This window comes from Hyla sarda, chromosome 7 (genome assembly GCF_029499605.1).
Source record: "Hyla sarda isolate aHylSar1 chromosome 7, aHylSar1.hap1, whole genome shotgun sequence".
In the NCBI taxonomy this organism is placed as follows: Eukaryota; Metazoa; Chordata; class Amphibia; order Anura; family Hylidae; genus Hyla; species Hyla sarda.
In genome coordinates, this window is record NC_079195.1 from 126,842,999 (window position 1) to 126,864,242 (window position 21,244).

Consider the following 21,244-nt stretch of genomic DNA (forward strand, 5'->3'; position numbering starts at 1 on the left):
CCCCGACAGCCGTTGGCTGTCCGGGCATGCTGGAAGTTGTAGTTTTGCAACATCTGGAAGTCTGCAGGTTGAAGACCACTGGTAAAGGAGGTAATACTCACGTGTCCCCGCCGCTCCGGACGCGTCACTGCTCGTCACCGCTGCCCTGGATGTCGCCCTCCATCGCTTTCACCGCGTCCCCGGGGTGTCCCCGTCGCTCCGGAACGTCTCTGCTGCCCGGTATCCTCGCTCTCCGTCGCCGCCATCACGTCGCTACGCACGCCGCTCCTATTGGATGACGGGACGGCGTGCGCGACGACGTGATGACGACGATGGAGAGTGCCGGCCATGCAGGGGATCCCGGCACGGAGCAGACACCGAGGAGGCAGGTAAGGTCCCTCCCGGTGTCCTGTAAGCTGTTCGGGACACCGCGATTTCACCACGGCGGTCCCGAACAGCCCGACTGAGCAGCCGGGTTAGTGTCACTTTCTCTTCAGATCACTGCGTCTGAAGGGTTAATACAGGGCATCACCGCGATCAGTGATGTCCTGTATTAGCCGCGGGTCCCGGCCGTTGATGGTCGCAGGGACCGTCGGTTTTAATGTGTATTTGCCGTATATGACTTTTGGGGAAGAAAATGTGCTTCTTATATGGCGAAAAATACAGTAATTTCAATAGCAAGGGTCATACGATCCAAAACAGATCCCCAAATATTTGTTTTAGGCCCTAACACAGGATACAGATAACCTACAGCCAGAAAGGTGTTTCTGCTCCGGGCTTATACCTGATAATTGACACATAGCAATGAATGGTAGTTAAGAACTAATGTTTGTGGAGTGTTTGAGCCCAGTTTCTGGAACAATTTTCATTACTAGGTGTCAATGTTAGAGAAAGTAAAGTAATGCCTTACAAATGTCACGCTGAATCTTTCCAGTCTGACACAAGCCTAAGTTTTCGTAAATCCAGCTGTACCTGGAAGTCTGGGGCTTTTGAGGACAGGGCATACATTTAATGTATAGAGTACTATACCTGTCTTATGAATGCTGTAGATTTCCTATAACAGTGTGATTTTGAGAACACAGTGAATGAAAATAAAAATGTAAGCTTTGCACCTTAGTACTCAGCAATTCCTACAAACAGACCAGTGCTATGCTACCTTGTCCTTATTCAGAGTTGCAGAGGTCTTAAGGGACGTCTTGGTGTCAGGAGTACACAGATGGCATTATAGAGCAATAAAGAGCCAAAAGTAGCAAAACCCATCTTGCTAGTAATTTATGGCAGGTAGTGAAGTGTGAATCTGAACCAAGCAATGTATATACAGTTCTCTGAATCAGAGGCCTGCTTACTGCCAGAAATGACCTCAATAAGGCTTTACTGGGAAATAACATAAAGGGTCATTTATTGGACAGAATGTATCATTACAGCTTCAGTTCTATGAAACTGTACAGTCTGTAAACCTATTTAGGTTGCAGATGGAGGAAGCAACCTTTAAGTGATGAAAAATGTATTTATTTTAATACTGTTCCATTACCAGTATGTGAGAAAAACTATTGACATTTTTGAATTTTCTTCTGCTCGTATTTTATTTTACAAGCAGTTACCCGGTGGGTAACTTAAAGAGTACTCCGCTGCTCAGTGTTTGGAACAAACTGTTCCGAATGCTGGAGCCGGCGCCGGGAGCTCATGACCTCCAAGGCTCGCCCCCTCATGACGTCACACCCGCCCCCTCAATGCAAGTCTATGGGAGGGGGCGTGACGGCTGTCACGCCCCCTCCCATAGACATGCATTGAGGGGGCGGGGCGTGATGCCATGAGTGGGTGGGGTTATGGCGTCACGAGCTCCTGGCGCCAGCTCCAGCATTCGGAACAGTTTGTTCCAAACGCTGAGCAGCGGAGTACCCCTTTAAAATATGTGCCAAATCTTACCAAAACTTCCAAAAATGTATAGGGCACCACACTTATACTTTAGTCTACTGGTTTTAATATCAAAATAGTGTTGCTGTCTGCATATTTTACATACAATTGGATATTAAAGGAAGAAACATTGATTATTTTCCAATAAGTAGAAGGCAGGGAAATGTAACCACATCTAGAATGCTTAAATCTTTAAGAAACATACTTTTTATTTGTAGTCTATGGCTCAGCAGGGTGTATAGGCAGTATCAAAAAGTAGCTTATTCCCTAAACACCAAAGGCCTTTCTATTTTAACAGTAAACATTCATATTGTAGCTATTATATGTCTGCATACCATATGCCACTTTTCAAACTATCCATTTGATCTTTATAACACGGTAAATGCTGTCAGTGTAAAATACATGCAACCTAAAGAGAAGTATTATGTGCACGCATCTCATAAATGTGTAATTGTCTAATTACTTATAATGGATTGGGTTACATTTCACTGGTGGTCTAGTATATCAGCAATATGCAGGCAGCGTATTTGAACAATATGGCCAGTAGTAAAATAATCAAATCATTAAGGTTTTGTCTCCCATAATATTACAATTGTAAAATGTAAATAAATAAAATAATGAACCTCCTAATACTTACCTTTAAACATCCTCATCACTCTTGCACTGCCACATCTCTGTGTAAGTTCCTGTGTGATCATTGGTGGTCCACTGGGATGGCATGGCATGCAGTTGCCTCTTAGTCATAGGCCTTTTATATTATATATATATATAGCCCCAACATATTCCATAACACTGAAAACTGTCCAATTATTGCATTGGTCTCTATCTTCAATGGAAGTACGATCTAAATTCCGTTTTGGAGGATACACTATAAAAGCTATTATACACTACACTACACTACACTATTAAAGCTCTTTTCAGCTATTGCCGTGGTAGGATTTGAACCCAGGACTCCGATGCTGCAGGGCAACAATGCTAACCACTGAACCCCAACGCTGCCCAAATGTTGAAGCACACAAATGCACATACAGTGAAATTTCCCTTAGTGGACACCTCCCAATAGGGGACGCCTCCCAGTAGTGGACAGTTTTTAATTTCCCGGCAGAGTTCCATAAGACTTAATGTATTTGCACCCTCCGAATAGGGGACATTCCCAATAATGGACGTGGACACACCCAATAGGGGAAAATAGGGAACAAAACACTCCCAATAGGGGACAAAACACTCCCAATAGGGGACAACCAGGCTTATGTACTATCAAACACAAGGTCGCCATCAGGGGGTACAGCCAATACCCCAGTAAGAGGCCCAGGCCCCCACTGCAGCCCTCTGCAGCAGCCGCAGCACAGAAGCAGAAGACCTCAGTGGTCCCATGCTCCTGTACATCCGTCGGCCACATCATTCACTCCCCTCCTTTCCTGATCCCCCCCCCCCGTGCCACTTTATTCCCCCTGTGTCAAATCATCCCTTCCCCTTTTTACCCCCTGTGCCACATAATTTTCTCTTGATTTCCCCTGTGCTATTTAATTCCCCCTTTATCCCCCTTTGCCACTTCATAAAGAGGGGTGATGAATTTACACAGAGGGTACAAGGCATAAGGTGGAACAGGGTATAAACGGTGGATGAAATTATGGGATAAGGGCGATTAAACAGCACTGGTTGATTGTCCTGTAATATTGCTTTTTATCATGTTTTATAGGTAATTACACAGAGAAGTGAGTACAGTACAGTATTCAGACATCTCTCAATAGTGGACACTTTTTTATCCCCCATGAGTGTCCGCTATTGGGAGATTCTACTGTAACACATTTGTAGTAAATCAATGGCAGATATTTTCTTTCACATCTTGACATGACCTTAAGCTCTAAGGAATTTAAATGAAGGCAACAATACATTATCACAGGACAGCATGAAAAAGAATTATGACATAACATCTTTATACAATACACCTGCTCTTTACAAATTATTGTCATGTCTGATCATTCTTCTGCCATGTTAAAGGAATAAAAAAAAACTTTATAATTAGATGTTTACTTGGTAAATCCTAGAGCAGTACATGTTCCTACATGCTGGTAATTACATATGTACAGGTGATGAACTTTTTACATAAAGTGCACTTTTAACCAACACAATCTCATAACAAAGATGGTTTCTTTCAGAGACCTGAAACTCCTAAAATGGTATAAATAATCTGATTCTAATTTACAGTGAAGCCCAAGTATACCTATTCAAGGCACCATAGATGACACGATCCCAGATCATCATTACTGATGGTTTCCCTATCGTTAAATAGCTTTTCTAATATAATAAAATAATTGTGGCGTATTGGATGAAACTGCAGATTCACATTTTTAGTACATTAGGACTAGTCCAAAGAATGGATTCACTTGGTATCCAGCACTGAGTGCCAAATAATCACAGGACCCCAGGAAAACCTTAAAATGATATGAGATTGTGAATTTGCCATATTCAACCAAACATGAGAGTCCAGTTTTTTGGTGTAATCATAATTTAATTAAGGAACATTGTGCAATAGATCATGGGGAGAAGGGAGAAGTATCTAAAAAAAAAAACCTGCTGAATACTGGAATTGGTTCCCAGGGTGAGTCTATTGGCTACTGTATACTAGTTGTGCTGTATACCAGTGAGAAAGCCTTAATATGTCTGGACTAAAAAAAAGCTCCTTCATATTGATCTTAAATTATAGTCTAACTGCTACATTAAACTAATAATAAATGTTTGGACAAAACCAGCTGCCCACTACGTTGCTCTGAGTACTATGCAGTCCTATTGAAAAGCATTTATTATCTCATTACCAACCTCAATGAAAGGAGAAGACAGGTGAGATGTCTCCTCACACTTTATGGAGTGTTAGAACAAGCCAGAGTGAGAAACAGGTGGTGCAACCTCAAAGCCGAAAGGAAAAAAAAACAAAACTAGCTTCCTCCGGTATGAAGTATTTCATTTGACATGCAAAGCCACAGACGACTGTGTTGAAAAGAAAAAAAAAAAAAAAAAAGACACTTGGTAAAGCTGGAAATCATTGTGTGAAATGATAAGGACTTGGAGTGCCCATGTATATCATAAATACATTATCTTTTTGCAATAGAACGTCTCTCATATTCTGAGTGTCGTAAAGCAAACATCTGCTCTGACTGGCACCAATACTTGTAAAACAGTCCACTAAATTATAAACCTATCATTTAAGAAAATAACCATTCACAAAGGTTGTTTGCCCCACAAAATGGTAAAGCTTTCATCCTCTGGACGTGTGATTTCATAATTTATGTGCTGCATATTCTTCTAAGCAATTCGACGTTTTTGCAGAGTCTTTGAACTCTTTGGATGCCTTGTAGTGCAGAAAATCCTCGACGTGGCTTCAGAAAACAGCTTGTGCTGTGGAGAGAAAAATACTACTTCCAGGCATAGATTCTTGTAGTACCTGAAAAAGTCAGCAGTTTCTGTACATCAGTAGGAATTATCTACTTTAAAAGCCAATCTGGATAATCGGCATCTTCAGCTTCTTCCCCGGACATTTCAGTAAGAAAGTGCTATACGGAGAAATGCACACAGGCTTAAAAGATGGCGCATTGTGGCTCAGCAGGTGCAAATTGGCCCTCTTCCATGTGCCTCCCCTCTTATAAGCACAAAGTTCAATGGCAGTTCTTAACCCAAGATATAAATAATTTAAATAGCAAAACACTACGTCACCCAAAAATTTACCTTATCTTCTAGCAAACTGATGGATCGATTTGTAAGTGTCTCTAAGTCATTAGCCAGCTTGTAGCCAAAAAGTTTCATTGCTGGTTCACACACATCCTGAACTACCTGGGCTAGTTTAAATGGTATGCTGAATCTCCACTTCTCAAACTGTTCTGAAGAGTTCTTTTGTGTAGAATAGATACCATTACTGTCTTGGGAAGCTTGAGTGTTCTTCATAATCCACTCTTTCACCTGTGGTGTAAGTGTTATCCCAGCAAACTTATACATTTCTTTGGCCTTTTCAAGAGGAAATCTAGCAATGTCTTCATATCGTATAAGCATGTAGCGACCTTTAAGCCAGTTTGGTTGCCTCAATCCCAGTTCTGCAGACAAACGGATGCTCTCACAGTTCCCCCTTAGTTTTTGGACTTCATCCTCATGTATAGGAGCTGCCCCTTCTAGGGCCCATCTTTTCCATGATTCATATTTTCCAGAGAATGCTACCATGCGAGAGGCCAGTACAGCCCTTGGGTCACGTACTAACTGTATTATCCTCATATCAAGTCGTGGATCTTCCACAAGAGTACGTAGAAACTCCAGCTGCCGGATTCGTACTGCTTTAACAGCCACATGTTCTTTTCTTAAACATGCTTCCATTGCTAAGGTCATATTAAGAGGACCACATCGGCGATTTTTGCAGTGATACTTTTCAAAAGCTTTTTTGACAAATGGAGTACACACTGGGTCTTCACATAAAGACTTACTAGACCCTCTACGGAATAAGAACCTTGTGAGGTGGTTTTCAGGAGGTGGTGAAATGAAGTTCTCCAAGATATGTAGATCACAGAGGAGAAGTTGCTGGAGAACATCTCTGTAAACAATTGCTGAACCAACTGCATTTGCGCCAATAGATTCAAAAGACACCGTTCTTTCAATGTGCCATAGGGGTTCAAACAAATAAAAGATATTTCCCTGTTGGTTAAAGAACTCGCCTATAAAAGAGGAGCCTGTGCGTGTCGTGGCCATCAGCAGTATATGCCTACGAGGCATTTTAGGAAGGTCTGTAAGAAATGGGTCAGTCCCACCAAGTTGTAGGGTGACATTAACTAGTTGTTTCCTAAACTGAGAAAAAGCAGAGTCCAGCTCACTAAGCGATAGCAATGAACCATTTTCTGCGTAGACAACATTGGAGTCTGTACTGTTGATCTCAAATATGTTCTGTGGCATTTGCTTCAGGATAAGTTTGTCCGAAACTCTGTAAAGCAAACAAACAAACAGCAATTATTAAGAGAACATGTTAGTAATAGTCAAATTCCAATGTTTCTGAAAAATATCCAAAACATGTAGGAACCAAATGGATTTCCCCAGAAAATGTCTACTACAAGAACATATTTTTAAACATTTTCTTGTAACTGCCCTTTGTATAAATGCAGTATAGATATTTGATGTGACTTAATTTGGCATGGTTTGCCTACAAAAAGGCTTATGAGAACAGCATGAACCATTTCTCTATTCAGACAATTATCAAATTATAAATGCTAATGGGAGTTGAAACTAGTCAACAGCTGGATCTCCTTGGATAGTTGGATTATAGTTTCCTAGTAAGGCTTGTGCAAGAAGAAAGTAAGACATGTCACTTACAGTATTTACACAACTTGAAAAATATGTCAGTTTTTTTTACATATTGGGGGACATGTATCAAAGATTTTATCCCTGTTTTGTGTATATTTTTTTGTGCAAAATTTTGCGCAAGCCCTTTTTTTGCGCAATTTTTTTGCGCACGTTTTGGTAGAGCATGTCCTCCAGATGTGGCTGAATCAGGGTACCTTGGAGTGACCTCTATAGTACACATGGATTTATTAACTGCGTACTTTTTTTTTACACCAAAAATTTTGCCGCAAGAGCTGTTTTTTTTGCGCAAATATAAACCATCTTGGAATTAACGTAGCAAGATGCTCTAAATCATTGATTCTATTTTCCAAAGAGTGGATTTAGGAGATTACTATATTTACCCGCAATTTATGAAGCTCATTGCACTTGATTGATAAATTTAGCGCTTCTGCACATAATTTAGAATTCGGGAAAAGGGGTAAAATGCTTCTACCATACACAAATAATGATACATGTCCCCCATTGTGTGCACAGACAATCACTTTTCCAAAGAACTAGATAGAGCATATTAATGTTAAAGATATAGGTGTGCAAGTATCTAGAATTTTGTCATAATTTGCACCTAAAAACAGTCTTAGGATATGTTCACACGGCAGAATGTCCATGCGGAATCACGCCGGAATATTGAGCATGGACATTCCACTGCACATTTCAATTGGTTGTGCTGCACTGTGCACACAGTGGAATTTGCCAGCAGAATCACATCTGCTGCAGAAATCCCGATCCAAGGGGTCCTAGTGCCCACTGGATCATGCAAAGTGTGAAATGTCCACCCATGTTTTCCTGGCACACATTTTCTGCGGTGTGGACCATGCCTTACAGTGTTATTTGTTTTAGTAAGAGGTGGAACAGATCTTGTGACAGAGAGGAGTTGGGGGAGAGTTATCAAAACCTGCACAGATCAAAAAGTGAAGCAGTTGCCCATAGCAACTAATCAAATTGCTTCTTTTATTGTTTAGAGGCTTTTCTTATAACTTAAGAAGTAATATGACTGGTTGCTATGGGCAACTGCTTCACTTTTCCTCGGCACAGGTTTTGATAAATTTCTCCCATTGTAACTTTAACAAAAGAACACAGTTACAAATGCTATAACAGTCAAAAACAATAATTCTACTCCAGACTAACGAATAGTTTAGAATAACAAATGAGGCTAAAAAATGAATGGACCATATCAGACAAAGCCCATGTCTTGACTCATCATGTCCATTACCTAAACTTTTTCCCAATCTCTTACTTTGAGATGATCTTGTTTTCCTTCTCAATGATGACCAGAACCACCACTAAGACTATGAAGAGACCATATTTAGCTTTCAGCCTGATTGTCCTCAGCACATCTCTGAGGTCTATGGCAATGCACTGCAACTTATCCATGGCAGAGGTTTCCAATGGAACATCACTTTCTTATTTTTTGGTATGAGAATTTCTCTCTTCTCCAGGTATTAGGACAAAGTCATGTTTCCAGAATCTTAGCATCTTCAACTGTTTTTCTACAAAGGAAAAAAAGTAATATTATTAACAATATTACAATTTTAAGTTCAAAATCCACCTACCCATTTTATTTATTTCCAATAATATATAGGAATTTAGCTATAAATCACCCTGCATGTCAACAACAACTCTATTGCATGTCTCTATATCCTTTTGTAATTATGTGAGATGCATTAATCATAATTGCGGAGAGAACGTTTACTATGCAAGTTTATTGGCCAATATGGACATGTGCAGTATATATAGTAACATGCTGAATGGTGATATAAAGAAAAGTTTTGTGGTACCTGAATCCATGGATTAGAGAGTTTAAACATTTTAGAGTATCATAGGATATGTTCACATGTGCAAGTTACTTGTTGCAGACTTTCCGCTGCAGATTTTCCTTTATGGCAATTCTGTCGTGGAAAATCAATAGCTCCAACCTGCAGTGGAAAACTCACAGTAAACCCACCTGTGTGAACATACCTTTAAACATTTTACATTAAGTACAATATACTTTTTGCCAACAAGTAGGTAGGATCGGGCACTGCTGGCTGAAATATAGTAGAACAAAGCTGACAGGTGTCTGAAATGGAGGTAATGAAAATAAAGTAAACCAGTCCTCAAAGCTACATTAGGAGAAGGAAAAGATGAGAGGAAGTAGGATCCAGATAAAGACAATTTATTATATGATGCATAAAATAGAATTAAAAGTAAGTGACCTCCTGTCGCCTTAGGTGTCTGAAATGGGGTATGAGTTCTTAGCAGACCAGGAAGGTGGGGAGTGCTTTACGTACATGAGTATACAAATGCAAAGACAACAGTAGGGAGAAAAGAAACGGAGCACACCCCTGAGGATCCTGCTGCAACGATTTATTCAGAGTTCATTTGGAACATAAATACCACTTGGAGCCTCCAGCACTTCCCTCAGTGCTTACAGGTGGGTGCCGCATGCTAGATAGCGGGGGTCCCCAGCGGCGGGACCCCCACCATCAGACATCTTATCCCCTATCCTTTGGATAGGGGATAAGATGTCTTGGGGCCGGAGTACCCCTTTAAATGATTACTGTTATTTTAACAAATGGTGTAAATCAATAGTACAAGGGAATATAAGGAACTTTGTGATCTATCTAAAAATGCTTCTTTCTCCACTCTTTACTCTAGTGTGTGTAGTTTTGTGTGTATTTTTTTGCGCAAAATTTTGCGCAAGCCCTTTTTTTGCGCAATTTTTTTGCGCACGTTTTGGTAGATCATGTCCTCCAGATGTGGCTGAATCAGGGTACCTTGGAGTGACATCTATAGTACACATGGATTTATTAACTGCGTACTTTTTTTTACACCAAAAATTTTGCCGCAAGAGCTGTTTTTTTGCGCAAATATAAGCCATCTTGGACTTAACGTAGCAAGATGCTCTAAATCATTGATTCTATTTTCCAAAGAGTGGATTTAGGAGATTACTATATTTACCCGCAATTTATGAAGCTCATTGCACTTGATTGATAAATTTAGTGCTTCTGCACATAATTTAGAATTCGGGAAAAGGGGTAAAATGCTTCTACCATACACAAATAATAATACATGTCCCCCTTTAAGTACACACATGACAGCTTAAACTGCAAGGCTACCTGAAATTGCAGGTATAATTCAGCTAAGTGACATGTGACTGCGTTGGTTTTAAAGTCATTTGTCAATTTATGAGAAGGAACCAATGGATTATTTACTCAACACGTGTTTAGTGTCTTTTCCTGATTTATGCACTGAATGGGAGAAAAAGTACATTCTAAATTATCCCATCAACATTTTCCTGGAAAGACAACAAACATATGGATCCTATTATAATACAGCCACACACGATTACCCTACTGTATGTGCACAGAAATATAATGACATCTACAGAAGTCTCTATAGCCTCAGAGCACAACATTTTATTTACCACAATTCAAAGCAACAAAATCAACAAGGAGTTTTCAAGTTTACACTAAGAATTTTAATTACACAAGACCATTATCACATCCAAACACCATGACATCAATTTTTAAGGTGATTTCAGACAACGTATGGAGAAATATATGAAATGCCTGTACAGACCCATAAAATTAAATGATGCCATAATGTCCAACTTCTACTCCATTCAACCAGGGAGGCATCCTCGTGATCAGTGGTCAGACCCCAACCAATAAGACTCATCACTCATGATCACTCATCATTTTTTTTTAAACATCCCCCTATATGTTAGGATGATCACATGGTATCTTGCTACTGAGACTCCCAGCAATTAGCTGCAATTGGTGAGCGAACCTATCAGAATGTGTTTTACAGTGCCTCTGTGATAGAAATTAAACATTATCAATCACTAGAAAGGGGGGGGGGGGAGCTACAGCTGAGCGCTTCTCTTCCTGCATGTTGTACTCAGCCCGGCCTGTTTTGGTGATCAATCAGGTCTGAATATTCAGACCCCAGAAACTTTTGACATGTCTCTCATCCTATCATCTTGTAAAAAATAAAAAAATAAAAACTCTTGTGCAGTATAGTAAAAAAAAAAAAAAGATCAAAGCTGTTGGCATCTAATGTCTATGAACATGTTAAGGTGAAGAATATTATTACAAAAAAAATGTCTTGCTTTATCAGCTTTCATAAATATAACTTCAACTTATGTATTTTGCTCTGTTGTCAATGTACCCATCATGATTTTAAAAGGCAAGAAAGCTAACAATAAAAGCACAATGTAAATGTCATCAGACAAAAGACAACAAAAAGTTGACATATTCCAGTAATACAGTCTCTAATTAAATGTGAAAAAATAGCAACATATGCTTTTTGTCTCTTTATCTGTCACCAAAAATTGGTCATAGAAACAGGGGAAAAAAGTATCTTGCAAGTAAACAACAGCTGCAAGCATATTTAAAAAGTCCTGTCACATTTCCTCCTTGTGTAGCACAAAATCCCCAAGAGTATGTTGAAGGCACGCTTAGCCTCCTAGTCAGACATTCTTGGCCAACACTGGAAAATTCAGGGTCATTTTAAGTCTGCTTTAACTTTAAGGCTATGGCTCAAAAATGTTGTTTTTACAGGAATAATGAGTATTTTTCTTCCGTTTGAAACATGTTTGGGCTGTTTAGTTTGTTTTTCATGCCCCTTTCCATCTTCGTGCAAACACCAGGCAAGCTCATAATGTACAAACTTGTCTAGAGTGCTAACACAGGCAAAAAAAAGTGTCGTTTTGCCTCCAATGGGCTGGTATACATCAGTATAATGCATTGAATAAACTATGGAGTAGCGTAGAAGAAAACACTATTCCATATACAGGATACCATAACAGTCTATGGATAACAGTTCAGTTTTGGGCACCAGTCCTTAAAAGGGACACTGTGGAGCTGGAAAGGGTGCAGGGACGCGCGACTAAACTAATATGGGGCATGGAACATCTTAGTTATGAGGAGCGATTAAAGGAGTTACAATTGTTTAGTCTTGAGAAGAGACGTTTAAGGGGGGATATGATAAATGTATATAAGTATATTAATGGCCCATACAAAAATATGGAGAAAAACTGTTCCAGGTCAAACCCCCCCCCCAAAGTACGCGGGGGCACTCCCTCCGTCTGGAAAAGAAAAGGTTTAGTCTCAAGGGGCGACACACCTTCTTTACCATAAGAACTGTGAACTTATGGAACAGTCTGCCTCAGGAACTGGTCACAGCAGGAAAAATTAACAGCTTTAACCCCTTAAGGACCCAGCCATTTTACACCTTAGGACCAGAGCTTTTTTTGAACATCTGACCCCTGTCACTTTAAACATTAATAACTCTGGAATGCTTTTACATATCATTCTGATTCCGAGATAGTTTTTTCGTGACATATTCTACTTTAATATAGTGGTAATTTTTTGTGGTAACTTGCATCCTTTCTTGGTGAAAAATTCCAAAATTTTATGAAAAAATTGAAAATTTAGCATTTTTCTAACTGTGAAGCTCTCTGCTTGTAAGAAAAATGGATATTCCCAATTTTTTTTTTTTTATTCACAAATACAATATGTCTACTTTATCTTTGCATCATAAAATTTATGAGTTGTTACTTTTGGAAGACACCAGAGGGCTTCAAAGTTCAGCAGCAATTTTCAAATTTTTCACAACATTTTCAAACTCTCTATTTTTCAGGGACCAGTTCAGGTTTGAAGTGGATTTGAAGGGTCTTCATATTAGAAATATCCCATAAATGACCCCATTATAAAAACTGCACCCTCCAAAGTATTCAAAATGACATTCAGTAAGTGTTTTAACCCTTTAGGTGTTTCACAGGAATAGCAGCAAAGTGAAGGAGAAAATTCAAAATCTTCATTTTTTACACTCGCATGTTCTTGTAGACCCAATTTTTTTAATTTTTGCAAGGGGTAAAAAGGAGAAAATGTTTACTGGTATTTGAAACCCAATTTCTCTCGAGTAAGCGCATACCTCATATGTCTATGTAAAGTGTTATGCGGGCGCAGTAGAGGGCTCAGAAGGAAAGGAGCCACAAATGGTTTTTGGGGGGCATGTCACCTTTAGGAAGCCCCTATGGTGCCAGAACCGCAAAAAAAAAAAAACACATGGCATACCATTTTGGAAACTAGACCCCTCGGGGAACATAATAAGGGGTAACGTGAACCTTAATACCCCACAGGTGATTCACGACTTTTGCATATGTAAAAAATAATTTAAAAAATGCTTGGTTTCCCAAAAATGTTACATTTTTAAAAAGGGTAATAGCAGAAAATACCCCCCAAAATTTGAAGCCCACTTTCTCCCGATTCGGAAAACACGCCATATGGGTGTGAAAAGTGCTCTGCTGGCGCACTACAGGTCTCAGAAGAGGAGTAGTCACATTTGGCTTTTTGAAAACAAATTTAGCTCTGGGGGCATGCCGCATTTAGGAAGCCCCTATGGTGCCAGAACAGCAAAAAAAAAAAAACACATGGCATACCATTTTGGAAACTAGACCCCTCGGGGAACGTAACAAGGGGTAAAGTGAACCTTAATACCCCACAGGTTTTTCACGACTTTTGCATATGTAAAACATTTTCCAAAATATTTTACATTTTAAAAAGGGTAATAGCAGAAAATACCCCCCAAAATTTGTAACACAATTTCTCCCGAGTACGGCGATACCCCATATGTGACCCTAAACTGTTGCCTTGAAAGACGACAGGGCTCCAAAGTGAGAGCGCTATGCGCATTTGAGGCCTAAATTAGGGACTTGCATAGGGGTGGACATAGAGGTATTCTACGCCAGTGATTCCCAAACAGGGTGCCTCCAGCTGTTGTCAAACTCCCAGCATGCCTGGACAGTCAGTGGCTGTCCGGCAATACTGGGAGTAGTTGTTTTGCAACAGCTGGAGGCTCCGTTTTGGAAACAGTGGCGTACCAGACGTTTGTCATTTTTATTGGGGAGGGGAGGAGGGCTGTGTAGGGATATGTGTATATGTAGTGTTTTTTACTTTTTATTTTATTTTGTGTTAGTGTTGTGTAGTGTAGTGTTTTTAGGGTACAGTTGCATGGGCGGGGGTTCACAGTAGTTTCTCGCTGGCAGTTTGAGCTGCGGCAGAAAATTTGCCGCAGCTCAAACTTGCAGCTGGATACTTACTGTAAACCTCCACCCATGTGAGTGTACCCTGTACATTCACATTGGGGGGGGGGGGGGGACATCCAGCTGTTGCAAAACTACAACTCCCAGCATGTACGGTCTATCAGTGCATGCTTGGAGTTGTAGTTTTGCAACAGCTGGATGCATACTACTTTGGCTGGGAATGCTGGGGATTGTAGTTATGCAACAGCTGGAGACACACTGGTTTGCTACTTAACTCAGTGTTTCACAACCAGTGTGCCTCCAGCTGTTGCAAACCTACAACTCCCATCATGTCCGTTGCATGCTGGGAGTTGTAGTTTGCAACAGCTGGAGGCACACCGGTTAAGTAAAAAAAAAAAAACTCTGTGTTTCACAACCAGTGTGCCTTCAGCTGTTGCAAAACTACAACTCTCAGCAGTCACCGATAGCCAACGGGCATGCTGGGAGTTGTAGTTATGCAACCAGCAGATGCAACACTACAACTCCCAGAATGCACTTTAGCTGATTGTGCAAGCTGGGAGTTGTAGTTATACAATAGCTGAAGGTACACTTTTCCATAGAAAAAATGTGCCTTCAGCTGTTGCAAAACTATAAATCCCAGCATGCCCATAAGGGAATGCTGGGAGTTGTGGTGGTCTGCCTCCTGCTGTTGCATAACTACAGCACCCAGCATGCCCTTTTTGCATGCTGGGAGCTGTTGCTAAGCAACAGCAGGAGGCTGTCACTCACCCAACTGCTGATCCACGCTGCTGGTCAGTCCCTCGCTGCCGCCGCTCCTGGGGCCCTGATCCCAACAGCGCCCCCGTGGATCTGGGTCCCCAGCTGCCGGGGTCCACGTCCCGCACCTGCTCACGTCCTCCGGAAGAGGGGCAGAGTGGGTTGCGGGAGTGACACCCGCAGCAGGTGCCCTGATTGGTCGGCCGGTAAACTGGCTATGGCTGTTCGGGGCCGTCAGAGACTGAAGACCCGATTGACCCGGAATCCGTCGCAGATCGCTGGGCTGAATTGTACAGCGATCTGCGGCCATCGCCGACATGGGGGGACATCATGAAATCGTTCAGCAGGCATCGGGCACCGGCTCCGCTCCAGATGGCTGCGGGGGGCCAGGAAAGCACATGACGTTCTCATACGTCATGTGTCCTTAAGGACTCGGAAATGGAGACGTATGCGAACGTCATGTGTCCTTAAGGGGGTAAAACAGGGTTAGATACATTCCTGGAACAAAATAACATTAATGCTTATGAAGAAATATAAAATCCCATCCCTTCCCCAATATCGCGCCACACCCCTACCCTTCAATTCCCTGGTTGGACTTGATGGACGTATGTCTTTTTTCAACCATACTAACTATGCAACTATGTAACAGACACCACTGTGTTGCATTTGTTACAGTCATCCATTTAATGTATACATCATGAGCTTTTTACAATATCTCCGTAAACGGATGCTGTATTAGCCATGGATGTCATCTAGTTGCATCTGTCACCCATATACTATTATAAATATTATTAATAAAATAAACACACATATAGCATCTATAGATTAGCTGAGTAAAAATCTTACAAACATTTTTAGACCCAGTTTATGGATAATAGTAGCGTTGTTTCTTTGATGTCATACTATTGTTTATATAGCCAAATCACCAATAATTAACCTAGTTTTCTCCTTTATTAGACATAATGTCAACGGGGCCCCCTCTAATAGCTGGAATATAAACAGTCACTCAAGACAGCCTTTAGTGATAACTATGTAACAAATATCAACTGTTTAGAGTACAATTCCCATTCCACCACATTGTCACAGATCATGGTAGGAGATGCAGTGTTTCCTAATAAAATACAACCATTGCTATGTACTAAAAAGACAGTTCAGTAAAGAAAACAGAAGCTTAAGCATGTTCAGTCATTAGGATTGCGGTCATCTTGGAAACATATGTTCTGTGAAACGATGACGATTGCTTGCCAAGATAAAACATTCTGTGAAATGCTGAGGATTCTGGCTTCTCAAGCTTAGCCTTCAAAGACTGCCAATAACCCAAAATGACATGAAGAACCCATAGCATGAAGAAACCACTGACTGATTAATGGCTTCAACCTAATGACTCTCATTTCTAATCATCATTGGGGACACTCATGTTTCATATTAAAACCTCTGAGATCATCCGCAACGTCTATGTTCCGCCATGTTACAAGATCAGACTCTTTACCAATTGGCTCCTACAGAGAACATTAATCGTATAGCTAATTTATACAGCACAAATACGTGCTGAGACATTGTGAAAATGTCCTCTTCCACAGGAATCTTTGCCCCTTAATAGTTTACAATTACACTTCCTTACATATATACACTAGGGATCATTTCATAGGAAGTCAATTAACCTAACAGCGTGTTTTTGGACCTTGTGAGGAAACTGCAGTTCCTGGAGAAATCTCACCACACATGTACAAAATGTCACTTCTTATGTTCTGTAACATTTATAGTGATATGTTGGCCATCAATGTCCAATGGTGCCGCTGGTGTGTACTTTCACTAAAGAAACTCAAGTATCTGTATTGCTGTTGCTCTCTTTTTATTCAATGTTTTTCACAAAAACACAATGTATCTACAATGTGCAATGATAACTTATGATAAAAAAAAATTGATCACAGGACGTTCCCAAGAAAGGGATATATTTTCTATAGAAATACTATGAAAAAGTGGGCATCCATGCATATACCTATGATGCTGTGTTATTGCATGCAAGAGCACACTGAATACATAATATATGATAGAAATACACCCATTGCTATATATGCATAGGGGGGGGGGGGGGTTAAAATAAATTACCTTTAAGGTTATAGAAGTTGTCCTAAAATCATGTAGAGGATTATTTTCTTCTCAGGAAAGAGGCAAAATGGAACTTTGTAGTTATAACTTTAGAACTTGGCATTGGGACTCTATTATTGATTTATGTGAACTTTGAACACCGCGTCTAAAGGGTTAATAGCGCGCGGCACCGCGATCACTGCCGCGCGCTATTAGCCACGGGTCCCAGCTGTTGTTAGAGGCAGGGCCCGATTCGCTATTCTCAGGGCGTACCGGTACTTCCTTGGTCCTTAACCTCCCTGGTGGTATGATTCTGTCTGGAAATTTGTACCAAAAGCGGTACAATTTTTTGCATTGAATTTCACATCTCCCCCCGCCCATTTCACATCTCCCCCGTCACATTCCCCCCCCCATATCACATTCTCCTCCCCCTTGTCACATCCCCCCCTCCCTTGTCACATTCTCCCCCCTCCTTGTCACATTCTTCCCCCCTCCTTGTCACATTCCCCCTTGTCACATTCCCCCCCCTTGTCACATCCCCCCCCCTTGTTACATTCTCCCCCCTTCATGTTACATTCCCCTCCCCCCTGTCACATCCCCCCCTTGTCACATTATTCCCCCCCTTGTCACACCCCCCCCTTCATGTCACATTCCCCTCCCCCCCTTGTCACATTCCCCCCTCTGCCCCTCTGTCACATTCCCCGTCACATTCCCCCCTCTGTCACATCCCCCCCGTCACATTCCCCCCCTCTGTCACACCCCCCCCCTCTGTCACATTCCCCCCTTTGTCACATTCATCCCCCTTTCTCACCTTGTCCTGCAGCAGAATACACTGGGTTTGCCAGGCAGATTTCAAACCTAGTGTATTTTCTGCAGAACAAGTCCTTTCCCCTTCAGCCAATCACTGGCTTTACACCACTGTGGCCTGTGATTGGCTGAAAAGAGAAAGGTCCTGCAAGATGAATAAAGAAGAGAGCAGGGACCGGAACGCACGGAGGGGAACGGCATCTGCAGGGACCGGGACTAGGTGAGCAGAATTTTTTATTTTACTCTTTTTTCCTTTTACACGTAGCTCAGTGTTTTTCTAACAGGGTGCTTCCAGCTGTTGTGAAACTACTACTCCCAGCATGCCGGGACAGCCTTTGGCTGTTCGGGCATGCTGAGAGTTGTAGTTTTGCAACAGCTGGAGGTCCCCTGGTAGGGAAACACTGACTTTTAGTATTTTTCTTTACCTGCTCTGTCCGGCCCCCGCCACGGGAGCCGACCCGAGCAGATAATCGCATGTTTTCCCGGGGGCCGCATCGCTATATCGCATTGCTTTTGCGATATATCATGCAGGCCGCCCGGCAACTCTGCAATTCTACCCTGAGCGTGACTCGGGGTTACCGAACCTGGCAGGGAAAATTAACCCCGAGTCACGCTCAGGATTACCGCTCAGGAGGTTAAGGGGTTAAGGATCCTACCCAGAGAGTGGTGGTCAATGATTCGTACTCTGATTGGTCCCCGGTTATTAGTGGTGTACCCCAAGGTTCAGTACTGGGACCGCTGTTGTTTAATTTATTTATCAATGATATAGAGGATGGTATTAACAGCTCTGTTTCTATCTTTGCAGATGACACCAAGCTTTGTAGCACAGTACAGTCTATAGAGGATGTGTATAGGTTACAAGATGACTTGGATAGACTAAGTGTCTGGGCATCCGCTTGGCAAATGAGGTTCACTGTGAATAAATGTAAAGTTATTCGTCTGGGTACTAATAACCTGCATGCATGCTATGTTTTAGGTGGGGTTCAATTGGGATAGTTACTGGAGGAGAAGGATCTGGGTGAACTTATAGATCACACACTACAGAATAGCATGCAATGTCAGGCTGCTGCTTCCAAGGCCAGAAGGATTTTGTCCTGTATCAAAAGAGGCATGGACTTGAGCGGTAGGGACATAATATTACCCCTTTATAAAGCATTAGTACGGCTCCACCTGGAATATGCTGTCCAGTTTTGGTCACCAGTTCATAAAAGGGACGTTGTGGAGCTGGAAAGGGTGCAGAGATGCGCGACTAAACTAATATGGGGCATGGAACACCTTGCTATGAGAAAAGATTAAAAAAAACTACATTTCTTTACTCTTAAGAAGACACGTTTAAGGGGGGATATGATCAAGGTATATAAGTATATAAATGGCCCATATAAAAAAAAAATGGGGAAAAACTGTTCCAGGTTAAACCCCCTCAAAGGACGAGGGGCACTCCCTCCATCTGGAGAAGAAAAGGTTTGGTCTCAAGGGGCGACACACCTTCTTTACCATAAGAACTGTGAATCTATGGAACTGTCTAACTCAGGAACTGGTCACAGCAGGAACAGTTGAAAGCTTTAAAACAGGGTTAGATACATTCCTAGAATAAAATAGCATTACTGCTTATGCAGAAAAATAATCACTTCCCTTTCCCTTCATCCCACCATACCCCTTCCCTTAAATTCCTTGGTTGAACTTGATGGACATATATCTTTTTTTCGACCATACTAACTAGGTACCTATGTAACTCGCCAAAAAGGAAGACATTTTTGATAATTTTTTTCAAAAGCAATTTCTTCACTATTTTGAGACACTGTCACAAATCCTGTTGCAACTTCAAAACAGGGACAATTTTTGAAACGCTTTGAAAAAGCCATTGCATTGTCCAATACCTCTGTGTGCATTTTAACACTTGCAGGCATCTGACAACATAAAGGGATACTTTCTGCAGCTTTATTTTATTGTTAAAAAGCATACAAAATCTGGTAGGCCAGTGTATTTTTAAACAAGCTATTAGTTATCATGGATTACCGCATGTCGCCGTAACTTTGACATTAACTTAGCCTTGAAACCATGTTAAAACTACTTAAATACATTCCTAGTTGATCCCAGCAGTGTTATACTGCTCTAAGTGTTATACACATGTTGGAGACTTGTTTCAATGTCAGTTCCTTGGAGAACCTGTTCACTGCAAACCAAAATTATTTGGAAAGTTCAGCGAGCCACTCGAGTCAAACTTTTGAAAGGTTCGCTCAACACTACAACTGGTCTTGATGTTCCACTTATTATGGCATGATGGTCTTTATGGTCCACTTTATATGGCTACATTATAGTAATGTTCTTGATGGTCTACTTTATATGACTCCATGATGCTTTTGCCTGGTTTCATGGTCTTGTGGCTATTTTATTTAGGCAGCTGCAATGGCTATTAAGGTCCTATTCGAGTCTTGGTGAGGGTGTAATAAGCAGGAATGCAGGACACTCCCAGTAGACTGTGGTGGACATGCACATTAGTACATTAACTGCATACAATATACTATTACATCTGTGAAACATTGTATATTATCTAATACATCTTGTAGTGTTTACTGCCTATTATGGCGATGTAATAGATTTTTTTTTTCTGACATCTGCAGAGATGGTTTAGCTACTAGTAAAATGATCATAGCACTTGTTATTACAGTATTGCATATAGCTGACAATAAATGTAAATTTTGATGTATGTGGAGTAAATGAGAGTTGATCTCTGAAGAATGACCTGCTGCGATCTGCCCCTCAGCCGCTGGACTATAACTTCCATCATGGGCAGAGTCAGAGTAGTAGTCCTAACAGTCCAAAAAAAGTCCTGCAGCCAGGGGATGGGCAAGTGCCCTCCCTCAGTGCTGGGGTAATACAACTACTCCCATCATGGGACACAGAATGTCCCATGATGGGAGTAGTAGTCCAGGGCAGAGGGACAGTTCACAGGGGGTCTCACTCCTGAGACCCCCTGCGACCTTTACTGCTCCGCCCCTAGTGATGATGTCATTAGGGGCGGAGCTACACAGTCCAGGCCTGGAGTCCAGGGTGGTAAGTATGGCTCAGTTCTCATTAATCATTTTGCATAATGGGAAAAGAGCCTTTTTGGCAGTGTGTTCCCAAACAGGGAGACTCCACCTGTTGCTTAACTACAGCCCCCCATGATGGGAGTTTAGCAATAATTGGAGGCTCCCTGTTTAGGAACATCCTGCATTATGTGTGCTCTCCCCAGGGGAGAGCGTGAAAAATGTACTAACCCATTTTTCGTGTTCTGCTTTTTTTCTCATTTTAGATACG

General features: G+C 41.4%; 1 protein-coding gene across 1 annotated transcript in view; it reads right to left on the minus strand.

The window, feature by feature from the left end:
- Positions 1-1,813: 1,813 nt before the first annotated feature.
- Positions 1,814-21,244, minus strand: part of CHST3 (carbohydrate sulfotransferase 3) — a 120,026-nt gene continuing 100,595 nt past the window's right edge. Inside the window, exons 3-4 of the mRNA XM_056530708.1 lie at positions 8,501-8,753; positions 1,814-6,850 (exon numbers count right to left, since the gene is read on the minus strand). Of these exons, the coding sequence (XP_056386683.1) occupies positions 5,596-6,850; positions 8,501-8,637 (1,392 nt within the window). The 5' untranslated portion in view covers positions 8,638-8,753 and the 3' untranslated portion in view covers positions 1,814-5,595. The remainder of the gene's footprint in view (positions 6,851-8,500; positions 8,754-21,244) is intronic.